The following is a 16,122-nucleotide window of genomic DNA, read 5'->3' as shown; positions in this document are numbered from 1 at the left end:
ACACACACACACACACACACACACACACACACACACACACAGTACCCAGGACGCCCAGAATAACTTTTGCTGTTTCATCTGTCAAAGTGTGTGTGTCAGTGAGTCACAGAGCCTACAGTGTTGGATGGTTTTCCTTTGGCTCATGTTACACTGACGGATCTGGTTGGGCCTAGAGATGAAGATGTGCATTTGTGTGCACATAGCGCGCACATACATTCACACTGCATTCACTAGATGTTAAGTACAGAATCGGGGAAGTGATGATGAAGCATACAGCCATCACACTGCTCTTTCTCTCTCTCTCTCTCTCTCTCTCTCTCTCGCTCTCTCTCTCTCTCTCTCTCTCTCTCTCTCTCTCTGTCTCTCTCTCTGTCTCTCACACACACACACACACACACACACACACACACACACACACACACACACACACACACACACATACACATACACACTAACCTGAGCTATCTGCTGAGTGAGCGACTGGCTGACCTGTACAGTATGTCAGTGTGGCAACATCCAGGCTAGTTCTGAATGGGGATTTAGTGACCTTTGGCCTTGCTGAAACACACATCATTTGGAGGTTTTGTTGGAAGTTTTCTACACATATTTGCACACATTATATTTTTAACATGAAATAAACAGCAAATGCTGCTCATTGTCACCTCACTTTGAAACTATGGCTCCGTCTGATTTACAAGGTAGCATCCTATTGCACATTACAGTATATTGGTAGGATGTTTAGAGGCCTTCTTAGGACTGACTCATTCCATTAAGAACTCTCTCAACTTTGTGACTGAAGAACTGAGCAAAGTGGTAAAGCAACAAGCTACACTGGTCGATTTGATGGATGAAATCAAAACACTGAAGAACACGGTCAAAGAGAGGGATAAAAAAATAAGATATCGAACAAAGATTAAATTGTGTTGAACAATATACAAGGAACATTACTTTTTTCGTATTTTTTCTGCCTAATCTATTTTTGGAATGACTTTTTTGTGCATGCTAATATTGAGAACCTTTTTTCCCCTACTTTTTGCATGGAAGCGGCATGTAATTGGCATGGATCATTATGAATATTCTATTTTTACTTATGTATACTCTCTCGTGCATGCAAAGTTTTCTATATGGCCTTCTTTTTTGCCTCGATTTTTGGACCGACGCACAGAGAAGTGCTCCTTGGGGATTTATCTGTGTTGTCCATCGTGTATCTTAGATTTTGCGACACAATTAATGACCAGTGCATGTCCCTTTTTAAATGACCAGTTTATGCATGATAAGCTATGCCTTCAGAATCACTATATTATAAGTAAGGGATAATCATTGAGGAGAGCCATGGGAGTTTAGAAAATTAACATGATGCAAATGCTAATTATCTGCAGAGGGCATTCTTTTTTGATAACCATACCATAAAGAGTTGATTATCCTGTTTATACCATGGCCACTTATCAACGAGTTAGCTAAAATAACAATAGCAAAACATGTTATTATTTTCACACATTTAACCACTTAAACCCTCAATGCTTTGTAAACGTGACCATTGGCTCGGTACAGGCTTGTAGATCTGCTATTTTCGGCTAAATTTCCCCCCAGAACAGGGATGCTAAATAGGGTTAGTCCCTATCACACAAATGTTTGGCGGCCCCCCCTGCAGTATCTCTGAGGACCCCCTAGGGATCGTGGACCCCCTGTTGAAGACCCGTGCTGTAGAGATCAAATGAACACAAGCCAAGAACATTAGGCTCTATTTAATTTCTATTTTTTGCACTTGGACCGTCAGCTGGTCTCTGTTAGCAGAGAGCGTGGTGTGGTAATGAGGGACAGACAGCAGGTCATGTGAACAGGTCTGTCAGGAAGGGGAGCAGCGCTGCGGATGTTTCCAGACAGGAAGGAAGATAACACCCAGCTCATTACCGTAACAAACGTAGACACCCAGCTCTGATTGGTTGGTAGGGACGGCGTTAAGAGGGGTGTAAAGTGACCCCCAACCAACGCGCAGGCACTCGTGTGCATGACGATACAGACACCATACACTCACACACATACAAAAACACACACACACACACACACAAACAAAACACATGCACACACACACACTACAGTATCCAGTGTCCCTAGCAGTGTTGCCATGTCTGCTTATTATAAGTAACTTTGGGCTTGTTTTTCTGTAAAGTCGCTTGTAAATATTGGTATTTGTGGGTTACGGTTTCTTTGGTCTTGTTTCTAAAGTGTAGTTGCTTATTTGGGCTTGTTTCCTAATGTTGTTAAACCAGTGGTTCTTAAACATTTTCATGGCAAGGACCCCCAGATTAATATGACCTCCCCCCATCTAAAAATATGTTGTGCCAGGGACCCCCCCGCCCCCCATACAAGATTTGTGCTGTTTAAATGTTTCTAAAATATTCCAAAATTATCTTTTCAAGATTTTCTTCTTTAATTTTTGGGGGAAAATAGCCGTAGCCTAGTCGCTTCTTTTGGGCTTGTTTTCATAGACCTGGTTGCTCAGTTATTTCTTTCGCAAAATCTGGCAACGCTGGTCCCTAAGTCAGAGGGTGGCGTTTGGAGAGTGTGGGGTCCATCCCAGGACAACACAGCAGCTTGGGTTGCAGCCCTGGTGTGTCAGGACAGGACACCTCCCTGCAGTCACCATCGCCGAGGAGGGAGAAAGGGAAGGAGAGGCGGTTGTCAGTGAAAGATAAGAGAGGTGACACAGGAAGTGAGGGTGAGGAGAGAGTTGGAACGAAACGGGGTCTAATGAGGTGTGGTTTCCCACGTGGATCTCGGACGCCATGTTGATGCCATATTGTCACTTCTATCGCTGTGGTGTCATGATGACTAATAAACATTTGAGTTATTTTCCTCTCTGTTGATTTCGGGTGTAAAATTTACATTTTTGTGAAACAGACACACACACACACTGTAAAAAGGAGCCACGCCGTAAAAAGAGAGGAGAAAACAGACAGCCCTGCCAAGGATGTACTGTAGCAGATAGGAGTCCAAATTGACACCTTAACCTTGATATTGTGTGAATGTGTTACTGTGTGTGTATCCATTTACCCAGTTACCATGGCATCAACACACACACACACACACACACACACACACACACACACACACACACACACACACACACACACACACACACACACACACACACTCTCGAACATGCATACATACACCTATTACTGTACCTCAAAGTACAGCCCATTACTATTGAAATAAATCACCATCAAACATTAAAGGATTAATTGATTGATTATCTGCTGTATGAGCCTCATTTTAAGTCAGTGAGAGGCTGTATAGAGAGAGGCTCTGTGGGCTGACCTGAGAGACTGATAGCTCTCCTCTGTGGCTTTGAAGAACCTGGCTGCAGTCAAGCCTATGTTCACGAGACCTCATTCTATCAATGTCCTTTTCCCTCCTCTATCTCTTTGCCTTTCACTCTTGTCTTTTATTACTGTCACTTTCCCTTTCTTTCTCCTCTCTCTTTGTCTTTCTCACCTTCATTTGTTCTCTCTCTGTCTCCGTCTCAGGACTTCTCGAATGACGACACCAAACTGGAGTACAATGTGGATGCAGACAACGGCATTGCCATGGAAGGCTACCTGTTTAAAAGGGCCAGCAACGCCTTCAAGACATGGAACAGGTGTGTGTGTGTGTGTGTGTGTGTGTTTGTGTGTGTGTGTGTGTGTGTGTGTGTGTGTGTGTGTGTGTGTGTGAGAATATTACTGAAAGGCTCACATTAACAGGACCAAACAAAGCATCACATTTTAAAACAGCAAAAATCTAAGTAAGGAACAATTGTGTAATTGAATTTGTACTTTCCATATAAAGGTTCAAGGCAAGGAAATAAAAACCTGTCTTGACACTCTTGAAAGATTCACAACCAGACTCCAAAGAAGAGGGGAAATGCACTGGCTTGTCGAGGTCCTGGACGCGAACAGCCTTTTTGCATGTAGTTGAAGGCAAGAGGGCGGGGGGGGGCGGGTCGCGGGTGGGGAGAGAGCCTGGCGACGTGAGCTATGTTAGTGCACTGAGTGGCAGTTGGGGCAAACGCAGTCCCCACAACATCATTTACGATTCTGTGCCTATCGGTACATAACTCGGACGGCGCTTAGTCGACTAGCAGACCTTGAGGCCGAGGAGTCGCGCCCGAGCGCCTCCGGTCGCGAGTGCCCGCGACGACCTGCCGATGGTCGGCGCGCCTCCGTCATGGTCCAAAACTATACTTTATTGACGAAAAAAAGTAGTCTGCGGTTGTTTGAAAAAGTATTGTCCCAAGCGGGAGTCGAACCCAGACTCACAGTGGTAGTGGATTTAGATTTAAATGATTAGCGAGGTGCGCCACTGAGGCCGGTGCTGAAATTGGGTATTCCGGCTGTATTAGAATGTGACGTCCTAACTCTTCTAATGTAGAGGAAAGAAGTCCCCGCCCGCGCGCCCGCCCAATAGGGGAAGCCTCGGCTTCCTCCAGCTACATGCAAAAAGGCTGTTCGCGTCCTGGACAGACTGGGAGTTGACCAGTAGCCCACAGTGGATGGTTAACTACCTCTATTGCTTTCTTAAGTAGACTACACATAATTAGCTGTGGCACAGCAGGCTACATACAGTGGTAGGGGGAGAGTGTGGCGTCTGTTAAATATCTGCTGCTGTACATACATAATAAATGGTCATAAAACCAAAATAATCATATTTGAACTGGGACCCCCCACCCTGACAAGCACTTGGAATGTAAGAGTTGAGGCATTTAGTTTGACTCGGTTCCACAGATAAATATTGTGAAAATAGCAGATCTACAAGCCGCTGAGAACCACTGCGCTAAGAGACATTACTGGTTGAATCGTGTGTTACGTAAAGTGCTATTACTGCATTGCAGTATATTTGCACATTGAATGTTCAGTTCTGTTTTCACCGTGGCCAGCACCTCCGCTGTCCCAAGACTGTGGTGTGGAGGCTGTTCGCAGCTCTGACATGCAAATCCATTCCTTTAGTGATTGCAGCAGCTGGTGGGTCAACCCACTGACCTCTCCCATGGGAACTGTAGAATTAGGGAATCAGGCTGCAGAGGAAAACGGAGGAGTTATTGATTTGGTGGCCAGGTGGTGTTGAGGTGATATGATGCCGTTTAGTGTGCATCGCTTGCTAATTATGGACAAGGAAAGTGTTTGTGTGTGTGTGTGTACCTGCGTGTCTGTACGTAGACACAGCTTGTCCATGTATACAGTATGCACAAAATAATAATAATGTATTTTATCTTTGCGGCACAATCAATCCAAAGTTACAAAGTGCTTAACCCAAAACAGAAATAAAATGGTTTGAAATAAAAAACATTGAGGCAATTAAAACACCTGAGCCTTTAAGTAGTATCGTTTTATTCACCATATAAAAAATCCCAGGCATGCAGGCCTCCACTCAATAAATCCCAGTTAGTGTGTGTGTGTGTGTGTGTGTGTGTGTGTGTTGCTGAGTGTGTGTGTGTGTGTGTGTGTGTGTGGTGCTGAGTGTGCATGTCTACTCTTAAGTGATCGATCGGGCCTTCATGTGCTGAGGTGGGCTCTCTCACCTGGCGCCTCCTGAATGTCAATGATGCTGTCTGTCTTGTGGCCTTCATACAGATAAATGTTCTGTAAAACTGAAACAATCAGCCTTTATTTGATCTATTGTATTGCTTTAAAAGTAACATGAGAATAGTTGTAATGAATATGTAAGTAATGACCTTTGAGTTTAACCCATTTAGACCTGAGGACGATTTTATAAATGCCTTCTAGATCCTTTTTCAAAAAACTTTTCAAAAAAACTTTTTTTATTCAAAGAATTTATACATAGCAACGTCTAAAATGACACAGATGCTTACCCGGTTTTATAGGCTTTCCCGGTCTTAATGGGTTAAACACAAATACCAATGAAGTGTGGTCTCAATAGGGTCAACGTTTCTGCATACAGTCGTGAATTTATAAAAACTCGGTCACTAGCTCCTCTAAGTAAAAACACATCAGAGCTATGTTCCTTTGCCACAACAACCAAATGTGGAAAGTGTCACGTTATAAATGTATGAATGGTGTTTATTGTTTTCACGCTTTGATCGTTGCATGTGACTGTGATTTTGTGTGTGTGTGTGTTTAAACTCATGTGATTTTCTTTCAGGCGCTGGTTCTCCATCCAGAACAATCAGCTAGTTTACCAGAAGAAATTCAAGGTAGGTCAAGTGACTTCTGTTCTGACTGCCGTTAAATATAGATGTTTCACTTTCTGTACGCAAGTATTTCCCTTACTTTTCCCATGGAGTGACCCGGGTTCAAACTAGAGCAACACTGTCACACCAAGCTAACAGCTGACACCAGAAACAACTGTGAATATTATATGATTCAAAATAATATTTGATACATATGGCAGGGGTCTTCAATGTTTTTCAGGCCAAGGACCCCTTAGCTGAGAGAGAGATGAAGCAGGGACCCCCCCACTACATACTGGATTCATGTTAAATGTGTGTTTTCAGACATTTAACCACTTGTCTTAAACCCTCAATACTTTGTAATCTTGTAGATCTGCTATTTTCTGAAAATGTTCCCCCCAGAATAGGGATGCGAGGGTTCAAGTGGTTAATGTAAAAAATAGTAAATGGCGGCCCCTTTACTGTGACCCCTTACTCACAGTTTTGCATTCAAAATTTGTTTGAATCAGGCAGGATATTAAGTACAGTCTTATTTACCACAATAATAAGCAAAGTAGGCTGAAAACAGACCGGGGGATTTTGAGCCTGCATGCTGATTTTGGCTTTGTTTATTACATTTCATAATTCTAAAAGATTTATTATTCATTTATAATTCATTCATTATTCATCTGCCATCTACTCTCTTGTATGCACACGGGCTAGTTTAAATATGTAAATGTTGAACACAGTAATTGGACTATTCAAAGCAAAGTACTATATATTCAGCTTGCAGCGATTGGAAACTTGGAGTGCACTGAGATCTCGTTCAGGAGGCCTTTTATGCACCATTCTAGTTGTTTGTATAGTATGGGAGAGGCCCAGGAGAGATGGCTCTGATGGGATTCAATGCCTGTTCAACTGGGCTGCATGTTGGTGCAAAGGTGGTGCAAGCCCTATATACGTGTCGCATCGCTTTGCTTAGAGATCAACTATTTGTACTATTTTGGGGGGAAATCTTCACCTATAATGACATGCCCCAAATAGAGAGGCGACGTTGAAAGCATTTAACCAGTGCCACAACATGTACTGTAGCATCTAGGTCACTGTTTCCCAAACAGTGGGTCGGGACCCATTTGTAGGTTGCGGAGAAATTTCCGTGGGTTGTGAGTGAATATCCCTTTATTTTTTGTTTCCTAAATGTTGTCATTAATTATTCTTTTGAACGATTTCCACAAAAATTCACACTTTAAAAAATAAATAAATATATATTTTGGGCCTTTTTACAAGAAATGGGGAGAGAGAGATGGGGAGTGACACGCAGCAAAGGCCGTCGGGATCGGGACCCGCGACGCGCTGTCAGGCTACATTGAGCCTAGGTGTCCTGACCACTAATCATTTTTCAACAAGAATGTAATGAATAAACAAATACATTTCACTAAAAGTAGTGAAAACAGCAGATCTGCAAGCGAAGCGACGCGCTGTGAGCTCGTAGATCTGCTATTTTCACTAGTTTGGGTCCCGGGCAAACATCTGATTTCTCTTTTGGGTCTTCAGCTAAAAGGTTTGTAGATGTAGTACAGTATGTGAAGTGTAAACACAAGGCTCTCTGCTGCCCCCTCCAGGACAACCCTACAGTGGTAGTGGAAGACCTGAGGTTATGTACAGTCAAACACTGTGAGGACATAGAGAGACGCTTCTGCTTCGAGGTGGTCTCCCCTACCAAGTACGTACACGTCCACCACACACGCACGCACGCATGTGCACGAGAACACAAACGCACACGAAGAATGTATAGACACACACACACGCACACACACACACACACACACGTATACAGACTTGTAAAGTGTGTACTCTTGTTTCACTGGGTATTGCTGATGTGAACAATGAACATAACTAATCTGGAGTAATTGTCATTGAAAGCAGCATACCCACCTCACTTCATTGTAACACTCAATTGCAATTATCAGTGCGTGTGCGCGCACACAAAGACAGCTAGTGTTGATGTATAGATTCTGTACAGAAAAACTATAATTGTACTGCAAGGGACATTTGGGCTATTTGTGTTAATGTGTGTTTCTGTGTATTAAAAAAATCCTGATGAAGATCCTTAACTCATTCACTGCCAGAAATTTTTTATTTTTGCGTTTGACAAACTGCCAGAGATTTTTCATAGAAAAAAAAAGTACTCAGGAGCCAAGATACAAAATGTTTAAGTTTTAAGTTAACAAGGAAGTGGATTGGAGTCTAGATCTTCAACAAATCATATCTCCTTGGTCTTTAGGTTAAAAATTAAATAAATAAATAAGAAAAAAAAAATAGTCGTTCTTGGCATAGGGGGCTTAAAGGACAAAAGTCGTTTTAGTCGTTCTAGGCAGGGAATGAGTTAAAGAGTAGGTGCCATGATTTTGGTACATTTTCAGTTTTTAATTCCTCTAAGAACATTACTTCTCCAGACCATGCGATGTTGTTAAAGTGTGCCAGGATGTCTTGCCTGTGTGGTTTTGCCTTCCCATTTTAAGCTGCAAGCGTCTTTGGCAAATAGGCGATCAGGACCATGTACCTCCCATCACATTAACTTAATAATGAACAACGTCATTAAATTAGCAGAGCTACAAGTGCACAACACGTCACAATGCGATGCGTTGTGAGCATGTAGATGTGATTTTTTTTACGTTTAAGGCTCTTTTTTTTTTACAGTTTTGTGTGTGTGTGTGTGTGTGTGCCCCACCAGGAGCTGTATGATGCAGGCTGACTCTGAAAAGCTGAGGCAGGCGTGGATCAAAGCGGTCCAGAACAGCATCGCCACCGCCTTCAGAGAGAAGGGCGAGGATGGCGAGGTAGGGTCAACCCAACGCCACACATTCATGTCACACATATGACATTGTAGATCTGCTATTTTCACTATATTTGAAATATGGCTTTAGGGTAGGGTAAGTGATGATTTTTGGTTAAAACCAAAAGTTTTTTGTTAAAAGGTTAAAGCTCTATATTCTGATATATTGCTATACACTGTATAGCAAAGGGTCTCCCTTTCTCTCCAGCTCTTTGATGAACAGAAAATACATTTTCAGGTAGGTGACAACATTTCAGCCAATCAGGAGAGAGTACCCAATTATCAGCTTCATTTTTATAGTGTTCCAGTTCCAATTTTGTTACAAGTTAAAGCGCACGGGTCTAAGTACCCGTATCCTCCGTATCGTTCAATAAAAAGCTTTTTAATCCGATCTCTGGCCATTTAAACCGAAATCGGTTGGGAGGTGTATTGCACCATGATTACAAAAAATGTAAAAAATTGAAAATGGCCGGTGATCGGATTAAAAAGCTTTTTATTGAACAATACGGAAGATAACTTGCGCTTTAACTTGTAACATCCGTGGCCGGGGGGTCATTACTTTATATTTGAAATCTGAACGTTTATGTAGATGTACTGGTTGTAAATGTAACATTTTCTAAAGAAAGGAACAAGTAGCGTCATGACGCTTGTGACAGATGAGAGTCATGTGAACCATGACTACTACTGGGACAACCTGTATAGGAGCAGGCAACCATGGTTTCATATAAAACACAATTTTATACATAAATATACGATATAATATATCGTATATGACCCCCTACCCTACGAGGTAGGGGGTCCCTGCTCCATCACCCCATCAGTTTGGGGGTCCCTGGCCTGAAAAGGCTCTAGAGCAGGACCCGTGCTCTAGAGCATTGAGTACTATCAGAATATAGAGCTATTTAACACTTATTATGAAATAATTCTGGCACTCAGTGAGTTAAGAGGATTTTAAACCTAATAAAGCACTATGGCTTGTTTCCATTGGGGTACTCAATTCATTGAAGTGGAATCATAGTGTATAATATTTCTATTTTAAATGTAGCGGCGTGAAAGTCATGTGCTTGCAAAAAAAAGCCAAATACTCCAAAGTACAATACTGAAGTAAATGTGCTTTTTTGTCCACCACTGATCTTAATTATTACTTAACAATTCAAACCAAAAAAATGAAATGCACATCAACAGCATAGTAGTGTCCAACCAGTTACTATAAATGGTTTTAATGAAATTCAACTAATGAGATTTCCACCATTTTGTTTTTCTTCTACCCTTTTCGGCTAGAAGCTTGACAGGAAGTCTTCCACGTCAACGGGCAGCTTGGACTCTGGCGGTGAGCCCAAGGAGAGGCCTCTGAAGGGGGAGAGTGCCCTGCAGAGGGTCCTGGCCATCCCTGGAAACACCGCCTGCTGTGACTGCGGGCAGCCGGACCCCCGCTGGGCCAGCATCAACCTGGGCATCACCCTCTGTATACAATGCTCTGGCATTCACAGGTACAATGAACTGTATGCAATGCACATCGTCACTGTCGGGCAAAATATATTTATATAATATATTATAACTTTTTGTGTTTTTTCGTAAATTAACCCATTAAGACACTTTGAAGAATTTTCATAAATGAGCTTGTATATCTGCTATTTTTTAATAGCCAACGTAAATATCTAAAATGACACAGATGCTTTCCCGGTTTTAATGGGTTTTTAATTCCCTACTTGATCATACTACAGCGTCACACAAAAGCATCAAAAGTAGCCGATCCGCAAGCCCGAAACACGTCACGAAGCGACGCGTTTTGAGCTTGTAGATCTGCTGCTTTTGATACTTTTGAATTTGAATCCTGAAAAGTAACAGTTTTGGACATATGAGGTTTCCACCCGACAGAGACGATATACTTCATTGGTGTGACATTATGTCCGTATGTTATTTAAAGAATGCACAGACCAAGAAATGTTTTCAATCAGCGCTGATATAGAGGAAATCAACCAGACACACTTAATGACTAGATGACTAGAAATTGATGACTTAAAAGAAGAAAATATTATCTTCTGCTACTGTACATATTGTTGGTACAAAGGCAGGGCACTGTTCAAGTGCTACATACTTCCATCTTGTGGCCAAAGCATAGAATGCAACTATGGGAGGTTTTTACACATACAAGTCCACACACTGGTTATGCTGCAAAAGCTCTGCTGTCTGAATATCTATCTTCATCAGGACTTAAACTTATTCATATAAGTCCTGATGAAGATCACTGAGTGATCGAAACGTTGACAGCAATAAATATACAGCGGAGCTTTTGCAGTAAAACCAGTGTACAAACTTTATTTATGTGATACTGCTGTTTGTCCTGCGTGCACCATCTTTCTCATGCGTTCAGGTTTTAAACATACCTCCTCCATCCATTTCTCCAGGAGTCTGGGGGTGCATTTCTCCAAGGTGCGGTCTCTGACTCTGGACTCATGGGAACCAGAATTACTCAAGGTGAGGAACAGACGTAATGGAGGGAGGAAGACTTAACAACGCACTGGGCTGATCGTGCCAATTATCCATCAAAGCTACAGCACATGCACCAACATCATCTATGATTCTTGTCCATTTGTCACCATTGGTTTTAAACACACGAACCCTAGTGTCCCTAATCTGGGGGGCAAACATTCAACAAAAACACCAGATCTATAAGCTCACAATGTGCCGCAATGTGTACAAGTATATACAGTATAGGGTTTCGGTGATTAAACAGCATACGCACATGGTTGTTTGGTACCTCATAGAGACATGCATGACAAATGCTCAAAGAACAATGCAGCACTAGTTCTGTTTTGTTCAGCAGACGGGCATGTCAAACTGGTAATGCATCCTCATCAATATGCTACTGTATGTCTGATGTACAGCTGATGTGTGAGCTGGGGAATGGAGTGATCAACCAGATATACGAGGCTCGCAGAGAAGAGCTGGCATCCAGGAAACCACAGCCTGGAGACCCCAGGTAGGCAGTGCTTTTTTGCTCAAGGGCATTTTGGCAGAGGTGATGGGTCCCCAGCATGCAACTGAAAAACACTATAGTGGCTATAGTGACTAAACGTCAAACTAAATGTTTAGAATAAGAGCTTAATTGACCTGTATATGCATTTTTTTAAAATATGTTAGTTTTCACTGTTGCTGCACTTTTAACTATGAACCCATAGTCATATTGTATATTGTATCGCTATTGAGATATTTGGCATACACTATTGAGGTATGACATTTTTCCCATATTGTGCTGCCCCAGCGTGTGCAGGCAACGTGTGCACCCCCCCAGTAGCACTAGACCTTTCTTCCTGCACGAAACCCTGCTCCACACTTCACAAAGTTAGATGTCCTTGTTTCTTTTGCTAAAAGATTTGTAGCTGACCTTATATTGAAAGAAGGCATATGCACCTGCTTGGTGTAATATTTGGTTTTAATATTTTTTTAAACCTTTTTATTTTATTATATTTATGTGTACCTTGTTGTCTATGTCATGTCTGTAAAATCATTGTTGTAAATGTCCTTTTGTACACAGGTCGCCATTGAAAAAGAGACCCTGGTCTCAATTGATTTCCCTGAAATAAAGGTTTCAATCATCAATCAATCAAACATTCTGTTTATTCGTCCTTTCAGACATGAGATTGAGGCCTACATCAAAGCCAAGTACGTAGACCGCAGGTTCGTGCGTCGGCCGTCGGACGAAGAGCTGCGTACCAAGGTGGTGTCTCTGAGCAAACAGGAGAAGAGGCTGAGCAGCAGCTCAGAGCATCTGCCCCCCCGACCCCCACCGCCCACACCCAAACTACGACCGGGCTCCAACGTCTCCGGACAGTCAGGTCAGTTAAAACAAACACACCCTGAGGCTATATATTAACCTACTGGGAGGCTTTAACAGAGAGCAGCTTCAGACATAGTGAGTAGTACTGTAATGGTTTGTTCACAACCGACGTGAAGCCAATTTTCGCCTCAATTCACGTGCACATGTATATTTGTGTTATTCTCGCGAAGAATAGGGACATTGTTTTCGGTCATCCTGTCCTACAGTATGTGATTCAACAGGTACAGGGTTTCAGAAGCTGTACTACCAGGGTTCGGTTCCATTTCCTGTGTAGTTCACACTAATGCTTAATTTATACACGCATGGATTAAAGTTCTCAGTCATCACGACTAATTTACGTCATTTGGATTCCATAGTCTTCTATGGAAGCATGTCACGCACTGAAAATAGCCAATCTACAAGCTCAGCGCGACACGTTGTGAGGTCATATGAGCAACCCTAATGGTCTGGGATATTTCATAAAACCAAAGGTTAATCTGCAATCTCTTCCACTGTTTGGCTGTATGTAGAAGAGCAAGAACATAGGTTCAGAATGATAATAAGTACATATTGTTATAATTGTTTTGATTGATTGATTGAATACCTTATTTACAATTTAGCAATTAGTACAGAGGTACGATTTACAATGATTGTTAAAAGGATAACACAAAAGCCCTAGGGGCTTGTTTCCATCGTGGACCTGTGTATTCAATTCATTAAGACATTTAAAGACATACAATAATAGACTATAATAAACAAGACATAATCAACACTAGTAGCAATGACCGTATACGTACAGGAAACGGAGCGCTAGTTCACACTGTTTCACAAATTGCAGTTTAGGACTCGGCCTAATAAAGACTTTCAGTCGTGAGATTTAGTTTTGCTTTAATCCATGTACACTGTTGTATGACAAAGTATAAATCAGGCTTGACGCTGCCAGGGATAAAGGCTTGTAGGCTTGTAGGTGTCATATGTTGTGTATAAACAACACATGACCGTGGGCCCTCTGCGTCTCCCATTGCTTCTCGTGGTTTGTCTCTCTTTCAGTGTAGCCAGAGCTCATAGTTTAACTTCCTGTGCTTCCACCCTGCTTATTTTATTCCTCCTTCTCTTCTCCACTTTCTCTTTCTTAATCCCTCTCTTCTTCTTCTTCACTCTCTCTCTCTCTCTCACTTTCTTTCTCTCCCCTGGCTGCTTTGTGCTTCTGGACTAATCCTTTCCTCGCTGCCTTAACCCCCCACCTGACCGCCACCCCCCCCCCACACCCTTCCACCCATTTTGTGCCCTCGGCCCCTCCAACCTCCCATAATCCCGTTGCGTAGCTGCCGCTGGTGGCTCGACGGCCCGCCGAGACTCCCTCTTCTGTGCCGACGAGCTCGACTCTCTGTTCTCCTACTTTGACACTTCTTCCAAGCTAAGGAGCAGTAAGTACTAAAAGGCTCAATGTTTCCTACACCCCCCCCCCTCTCCTCCATCCATTTGTGTGCACCGCTCGCTCAGGGCCGCCTGCTAACACCCACTCACCCACCGCCCCTTTTCCCTCCCCTATTTGAGGCTTATGGTGGGCAGCCCCGTCTTGTTCAGCACATAGTGGAGCGTACCATGTGTTCTTCCCGGGGGGTGTCTCTCTCTCTCTCTCTCTCTCTCTCTCTCTCTCTCTCTCTCTCTATGCATATATCTCTTTTAGCGCTTTATCTATCTCACATGGTTGTGGTCATTGTCCTGTCAGTGGGGTTTTAAATGTTGCTTCTTCGGGTGAGGTGGATGAACTGTGGGTACAGTACATTCACTTCCTGTCTGTTGGGTACGTAGTGCACTGGGAGTACAAAACGGTAGGAGAACACCTGCTTTTAACGAAAGAGCAAAGCCTTCAACCTTTAAAAACATTAGTATAGTGATGTATGTTATGTTCCAATTTTACCAGCTAAAACATATATATATATATATGTATATGTATATATATATATATATATATGTGTTTTTGCTTATCAATTACATTCTTTAGCTTTAAATGATTATGGGAAATAACCACCCTTATCCAATATTGCGGTGGCTGGTCATTGGACAGTTCAGACATTGGACAGTTTGGAAGGAAGGTGTTCCTAATATTTTCTCTCCTGTCCGTGTAAGGCATGCTGTTGGTGTGTCGGTGCAGGACAGGTGGTGAAATGTGAGGTTGTTCTGTTGTTTACAGTAAAGAGTGCAGACAGCGGCATCCAGAACAGCGCTGATGGGAGCAGGGAGATGCTGGCCAACACCCCCTCCACTAACAGCCTGGCTGACACAGGTGGAACACACACACACACACACACACACACACACACACACTAGCAAGCACACTGAACATGGCCTCATGTTTTTTCAATATGAAAACTGTTGGCTTTGCTGACAGACGTACTAAACCATATGAATCATGCATTTCTTGTTATGCACACACGCCGTTACTCCAGTCCTTGGTAGTCGCATACTGCTGGTCTTCCATCCTACCAGGTACTAACCAGTCCCTGTCTAGACGGCTACAATTACATGGACACCAAGTGAAGGCAATTAATGCCCTGTTAGGATGGAATACCAGTAGTACTGCATGAAGGACTGGAGTTGATTAGATCATTACCATGAGATTCACAGACCTAGTTTACTTACTGTACATGCTGTACATGCTGTACATGCTGACCTATTTACACAAACATTTAACTCATTAACTGCCAGAATAAAACATCGTCTATAGCCGAACTTGCCAGTGATTTCAGAGCGTTTTCACTAACCTTTGCAAAATCATAGAATAGCAAAAAGAAATTGCGATCACGTGATTTGCTGCTTCATTGCTTCACTGGGAGTCAAATGGTGACTCATAGGTTAGCGAAGAGCGCCATCTAGTGTATGAACACTGAAAACACCAAAACACGTCAAACACGTCAATGGCAGAGAATGAGTGTTAACACAAGATGCATTTCATTTTGTATTGACACTCTTTCTTTGTGTCTCTCTCTCTCTCTTTATCTCTTCTTCTCTCTCCTCCCTCAGAGGCTGCAGAGCCTCCACCCATGCCCATGCCTGCCACCCTGCCTCCTCCATCCCCCTGTAAGGAGATGGTGGTGTTTTATGAGCCTAAGGAGTACAGCCAGGGCCTGCAGCTGTACTGGGCGGCGTGCGCCCGCAGCCTGCCGGACATGGCCGAGGCTCTGGCCCACGGTGCCGAGGTCAACTGGGTCAACGGGGAGGACGAGAAGAGGACGCCTCTCATCATGGCCGTGCAGGGCGTAAGTAGAGCTGCAGCGCTCGGCCCCCACACCCAAATCCAAAAGGAGAAGAAAT

At 43.0% G+C, this 16,122-nt stretch overlaps 1 protein-coding gene across 2 annotated transcripts in view; it reads left to right on the top strand.

Annotated features, from left to right (window-relative positions):
• The window catches only part of LOC308087699 (arf-GAP with coiled-coil, ANK repeat and PH domain-containing protein 2-like), a 94,846-nt gene that overhangs the window by 67,298 nt on the left and 11,426 nt on the right, over positions 1-16,122 (top strand). Inside the window, exons 10-19 of one of the 2 annotated variants that reach the window (XM_080431772.1) lie at positions 3,531-3,643; positions 6,142-6,193; positions 7,771-7,871; positions 8,883-8,988; positions 10,269-10,474; positions 11,393-11,462; positions 11,873-11,967; positions 12,621-12,823; positions 15,002-15,094; positions 15,832-16,067. In XM_080431772.1, coding sequence (XP_080287898.1) covers positions 3,531-3,643; positions 6,142-6,193; positions 7,771-7,871; positions 8,883-8,988; positions 10,269-10,474; positions 11,393-11,462; positions 11,873-11,967; positions 12,621-12,823; positions 15,002-15,094; positions 15,832-16,067 — 1,275 coding nt within the window. Of the gene's footprint in view, positions 1-3,530; positions 3,644-6,141; positions 6,194-7,770; positions 7,872-8,882; positions 8,989-10,265; positions 10,475-11,392; positions 11,463-11,872; positions 11,968-12,620; positions 12,824-15,001; positions 15,095-15,831; positions 16,068-16,122 lie in introns of both variants that reach the window. The other variant, XM_080431771.1, reaches the window with a different exon arrangement.

Source organism: Gymnoscopelus braueri (assembly GCF_963280865.1).
Source record: "Gymnoscopelus braueri genome assembly, chromosome: 6".
In the NCBI taxonomy this organism is placed as follows: domain Eukaryota; kingdom Metazoa; phylum Chordata; class Actinopteri; order Myctophiformes; family Myctophidae; genus Gymnoscopelus; species Gymnoscopelus braueri.
The sequence above is the reverse complement of the archived record's forward strand: the minus strand, read 5'-3'. Positions and strand labels throughout refer to the sequence as shown.